Below are 6429 nucleotides of genomic sequence, written 5' to 3' on the forward strand. Positions count from 1 at the left end.
TATCCTTTATACCTGCGTACTTCAAATGCCCTTTTACCTTTTATTTTTACAATGTTAATTAGATGATAATTATAATATAATTTATAAGTTAATTATAAATTAGTTGCAAGTACGATTCTCTCATTTCGAAATTGCAAAGGATTCAGATTTCGCCAAATGTAAACTGACTTTCTCGACGGGATGTTAAAATACAAGAAATGATGAATCGAAAAATACAATTTAATCGTATCTTATTGCATAATTTGACAAATCATGTAATATGTTATCTAGCGACACTTTTGATCGATTAACAAAAAAAAAAAAAAAAAAAATTATTTACCGAATCACGAGTATATCGGAAACCCGACCATCAACTATTTATCGGTCTCTCTTATCGGTACACCCGGTATACACGCGCGCATCAGGCTCTCACCGTTGCGTTGGAACACTTGAAGCTCCGACCAGTTACGGCAACAATAGGCTTTGTCTTCGCACCGTCGGCGCTCGTAAATTGGTAGAAATCTTGATTAAAGGTGCAATTCTCTCCGCTGCTGACTGCGGCAGCAAATATGAATTGCACCCCCGATGCTCCCGTCTCTTCTACAATATATCAGACGAAAATGGAAGAAAACGCGTTATACTATGCTCCTTAATTGCGTATAACATCCACGGAGAATTGCTATCGATAATTCTAATTGTATTATAAATATGTGATGTTGTCTCTTTATATTCTAAGTGTAAGATAAATCTGTTACCTCTCTTACGATAAATAGAATATCTTGAAACTGTCCATTATATTTTATTCATGTCTTCTCTCAACAGCTCTTTACGCTTTAAACGAAATTAAAAGCCAATCATATAAGATATCAAAAATATGTTTCCAAATAAAAATTATTCTATTATATACATATATATAATAGTTCGCGCAAATTACTATCGACAAAAAATGAAATAGCTAATAAATATATAACATAATAAAAAAGTAATTTTCTGAATATTAGATTTTTCGTACTTGTAAATGTTGTTAAACAGTTATTACTATAAAGAGATCTCGAGTAAGACCAGAGAATTCTTATTTGTAGATCAAAATGGAATTAAATCGGAAAGAATAGAAATAGCAAACGTGACTGGATGTGAGAACTCATAAGTTTCTGCTTACACGATGTATATTGGCCATCACATCGAGATTAATCCTATTTTTAGATTATATGTCGACTCTCAATGATGTAGGCGAAAAGAAACGAACTCTGGATACCGAAATATAGCATAGAAATGGAATATAACGCCTCGTATATGACAGATGTGACAAAGAGCTTGTCGCCATAATCCGCCTAAACAGTTTACCCATGTGATGCCTACAATAGCACTGGAACGATATTCATACAGTCGAACACGTCTCATTATATCTCAGAAATCCTTAACAATCTCCTATAAATCTACCTATAAATCTCTTTATTTAATTGTTGTTATACTTGCTTTCAAATAAATTTTTTTCCGTTGATACTATACATCGACTTCTTACATTTTATGATTTTCTACCATTGACGCAATGGCTATTTTCGAATCAGAGATAATAATATCATACTTATTAATTAAATTGAAATGTGAGACAAATAATTAATATTTGATAATGCTAGTATTTAATTATTTTTTCAAACATTACTTAACCTTTTGATATACTTGACTGATACTTGATTCTCCTTGCATGTGGTTCTTTCTAATCTGTTTAATTATTTAATAGCTAACATTTTACTTTTTGGATAGAATATAAAGATTTTATAGATTAAAGTTCTTTGAGAGATATCTTAAATTTAAAAAAATGGGATATATACTCATCATTCAATATCGCTATTCTCGAAAAAATAATAAATATTACTCATCCCTTATATATAAGTATAAAACTCCAAATGTGTTTTATCCATTCAGGATAATGTAAACCGTAGACGCATTTTTTATTAGAAATTGGGCGACCCCTCCCCCCCCCCTCCCGTTTTCTCTAGCAAATTTATATGATCGCAATTTTGGATGCGCAAGCAGAAGGCTGCCCGAAGGCTTCGACGCGTTCATGCTCATCCTATGCTGAGCACACATCACAAAACAGAGTCAATTTACATAACGATAATTGAAACGTACATGAAAGGACCTTGTAATCTCTGCAATATCATATATGAACAAACTACTGAATTTGAAAAAGCATATCGATTTCGCATTTGTTGTACATATTATTTTGAGCGAGAGAAAAATATTTTATGATTTAAAACAGATTTGCAATATTTTAGAATAAAAAAAAAAAAAAAAATCACAAAAGATATTTTTAATTTTAACAATATCTCTATTGTTGAAATATTGTATACAAAGATATTTAAAGCTTAAAATTAATCATAAATCTCTATATCTTTCTTTTTAACTTGAAGAAAAAATCGGATATGTATTATTATCTGCTACAATATCTTATTAGTCACGCTTTGCAGAGTTTTTATAATTCTCAACTAAAACTTAAATACGAGAAAGATATATAACACTTAGCATGTTACAAGCGAACATTTTGTTTAGTCGAAAAAACATCCTTTTATCATCTTTTCGCTTTGCCAAAAAAAAACATCATCTATAAAAAGATGACAAAAAGATATTATTCTTAGGTTGTTTTTTGTATAGTATAATAATTATTTTTTAAATAGAAAAATTAAATTTACACAAAAAGTATTAATTGCTATCATTTCTATATTTTGTATTCTATAAAATTAATAACTGATCATATATATGATAATATATATCTGATTTTAATATCACGTTCACTGACTTATCTTCAACAATAATATTATCGACAGTAGGTTTAAAAGGCAGTAGATTTATTAATTGTTGGTAACTATAATTGTGTAAGTCGATCGTACTCGAAACGCTTCGAAGCATTCCTAGCATCTTCCCGACTGCAGCTGCAAACACTGTCAAATCAAATCAGGTTGAGTTAGGTAGCAACGCTATCGTGCAATGCATATATGTACTTTTTTAATTTATGCAGAAAACGGTTTTCTTTTTTAATATTTCATGCTAATTGTATGAAAGATACCGTACAATTTTTTAAAAACCGATAGAAATAATATATATTTAATAATAAAAACTTTCTAACATGGCAAACGTCATAGGAAGAAAATAAAAGAGGATATATGTGAATTTTTCAATTCTGTAAGCCACATCTATCTCTCTCTCTTTACTTCTTAAAAGTATATTGGAAATATGGAAACAACACCAGCAGAAATTGCAGAGGAAAGTGGTGAAAAAATTCAAACCAATCCTCTAATACAGATAGTACGAGTTCCAGTAAAACATGCTAATTTAGGCATACGAAGTCATGCCATGTAAGTTTATAAAGAAATATATCTTTTTTTTTTTTTTTTTTTTTTATTATTATTATTATTATGTATATCTTTATTTGTGAAAATTATAATATTTTTCTTACTCTGCAGGGATATGAGTACAATGGTAGAATTGACATCGTTTAGTACACTCGGAAAGATACAGCCTTTCTTGGTGACTATCACAACCACTGCAGCCTTATTAGTAGATTTACATTGTCATTTAACAGACAAGGAAATTTGCGGTTATCTTGGCGGACACTGGGATATCAATTCACATAGTACATTTTATAATTGAATTTCATTATATATGAAGTACATAATTATTACATTTCACACTCATTTAGAATATTGTTTGATTGAGTTATATTTTGTCGTAGATCTTTCTATAACATGTGCATTTCCATGCCGATACTCTGGTAAAGAAAAATCGGCAGCAGCAGCTGTGGAAGCTGAAATTGCAAGAGCCATGGAATGGAAACGTGTCACACTGGTAGGATGGTATCATTCTCACCCACGTTCTCATGCATCACCTTCGTTGAGAGATGTGGATTCTCAATTAGATTATCAGATCAAAATGAAGGGACCTAGCGATAACGGATATATACCATGCGTGGGATTAATATGCTGTGAGTATATTAAAAATTTCTTTTGTATGTAGAGTATATTCTCTCTCTTTATAATTATCACTTTTTAATTTATAGCTCCTTACAATATGGATGGCAATTGCTACGAGTCGAATTTCAATGTCTTTTGGTCTTTACCACCACCTGAAAATAGACCTCACGAATATCCTCGACCAATGCTTCTCAGTTACACATTATCACAGGAGCATTTTCTCTCTCAAGATACTTTGGAAGAGATTGTAAGTATTTCTTAATGAAAAAATTATTATATTATTAAATTTTAGTATTACTACTTTATATAAATTAAAATTTAATTCAGCAAGATGTAAAATTTGAAGATAAATACAATATTTGAAGATAATTAGATTCACATAAAAGCTTTTATTTACTTTTTTTACTATCGTGTCATATATCATTTATTTTTATAGAGAAGATGTATAGAATATTATAAGAGCGAAGGTGGCATCGATTTTACTGCCAATTTCAACAACAATACAACATACCTTGAACGTTTAAGAGTGAGTACATTAACAATCAATACGCAGATAATAAGTTTGTCAAATATCATATTAATAATCCCTTATATTAATAGTGCTCTCTAGCATCGAAATTGCCCGGTCGAAATAGATCAAATGGCTCGTATTGGGATGTAATCAGAGAAATGATTTGCCCAGGCTCTGAAGATGGTAATGTGCCCGAATTCTTGACTATGAAATTTCCCTTGGTACCTTCTTCGGAATCTCTTGGACCACCCGTTCCGCCGCCCGTGGGTCTCGCAGCTGGTAACGCGGCTGTTTTCCCCCTCGCACCGGTCAATTTCAAACCTGACGGTGGTGCCATAATCACTCCCACGTCCAAGCCGTTCGTATTGCAACCATCGACCTCTCGGGATGGCATTAAAAAAGACAGTATAGGTCCTAATGATGCCGCGTCTATCACACAGATAAAAGATAGCACTTCCATCGTGAGCTCCAAACACATATCGCCATCAGAGATAATACCGAGTTTTCAATCGGGCGAGCTCACGGTATCGGTGAAGAATGCCAAGTGCGATTACGATTTTGCACCGGCGGATTTCTCAAAACTGCCGAATCCATTAGCTGGCGATAGCACTAAGAGCCGAACATCGGCGAATTCCGACTTTCCGTTAGCGGATATCACGCAGCAAATTACAAAGTTTTCGGATTTGACGAAGCTGGCGAACTTCTCCACCGCCGATTTGGCAAAGCTCTCTAGTTTCTCCATCGCGGACTTTACGCGAACCTCGTCATCCTCGCCATCCACGTATATGCGTAACATTGCGAATCTATTCGGACCCCTCGGCAAAATGTCGCCGGCAAAGGATATGGAAGGTAACGAACGCAAAGCGAGTGACTTCATTACCGTCGATGCGATTCCGTCATCCTTCAAAACTGTTGGCTCCTCGGAAGGTTGCAGAAGCTTCTCGGCGAGCGCCGAGGATTATACAAGCGATCGTAAGAAAGTGGAAGCACAGATCGATTCCGTGAAGATCAGCAGACCAGGCGAATATCAAGGAACAGAAGATCTGACAATATCAAGTATTAAATCCGACTTTGGAAGTATGTTGGATATGACGACGTTGCATAAGAAGCAACAATCATCGCAATCGGCCGACATAGGAGATTCCTTGAATCTTTCTAAAGATCGTTAAACCTGTGTAATAATATACTCGATAAAGAATCATATTAACGTACAGTTAAATCTAAGATCATTATATCTAAAAATCTTATATTTGTATATTATTTCAGCTTTTTTTTTCTTTCTTTTTCTTTTTCTTTATATATATATATATATATATATAAGAGGAGAGTAATTTTACTGAAATTAGAAACTTCCATGACAGAATTCTTTCTAATGCATTTTAAAGCTTTACATATTGCAGCGATTTCAAAGTTCATCACAACTCTGATGTAATCATTATATGTGAATAATAATGAATAAGTTGCAATACACACAAAATATGAGTATTATTATAATTTAGATGAATTTTATTGTGTACATTTTAAATATCTTGTATTTATCGAGATTATCTCTATAATAATCAGGGAAAATTGCATATATCTAAATCTTGCTTATTTTTAATAATAACTTTTAAAGAAAATAATATTTATCAAATATGTTAAATATATATCTATGTTTGTGTACATATGGAAAGAGATACCACATTGGTTGGTTTTTAAATTTTACCAAGTCACAGTATTTTTCTACAGCTTATGATAAAGCAAACAATTATGTTGCAAATGAAAAAAAATTTTTTTTCAGAATTAAGATGTCTATTTTTCTTCTTTTGCACTGTGGTATATATATGAAAATATATCTATAAAAAAAAGGGGGAATTGTGAACATTAAATATTTTATACAAATTCATTATGCGAGTCCATTTAGCTTAATCTCTCTCCTACATATTTAAAAATATTATAATTACAATATAAAATTGATAATTATATCTC

The 6429-nt window shown here is 32.1% G+C and overlaps 1 protein-coding gene across 1 annotated transcript; it reads left to right on the forward strand.

Annotated features, from left to right (window-relative positions):
- Window positions 1–2991: 2991 nt before the first annotated feature.
- Window positions 2992–5884, forward strand: LOC138932260 (uncharacterized). Its single transcript, XM_070293922.1, has 6 exons — window positions 2992–3335; window positions 3444–3613; window positions 3713–3961; window positions 4037–4197; window positions 4387–4476; window positions 4551–5884. Exons 1-6 carry the CDS (start codon window positions 3214–3216, stop codon window positions 5628–5630), a joined length of 1872 nt encoding a protein of 623 aa, XP_070150023.1. The 5' UTR covers window positions 2992–3213; the 3' UTR covers window positions 5631–5884.
- Window positions 5885–6429: the final 545 nt, after the last annotated feature.

The sequence above is a fragment of the Polyergus mexicanus genome, unplaced genomic scaffold (assembly GCF_030449975.1).
Source record: "Polyergus mexicanus isolate NDT 795.1 unplaced genomic scaffold, iyPolMexi1.0 SCAF_4, whole genome shotgun sequence".
Taxonomy (NCBI): Eukaryota; Metazoa; Arthropoda; class Insecta; order Hymenoptera; family Formicidae; genus Polyergus; species Polyergus mexicanus.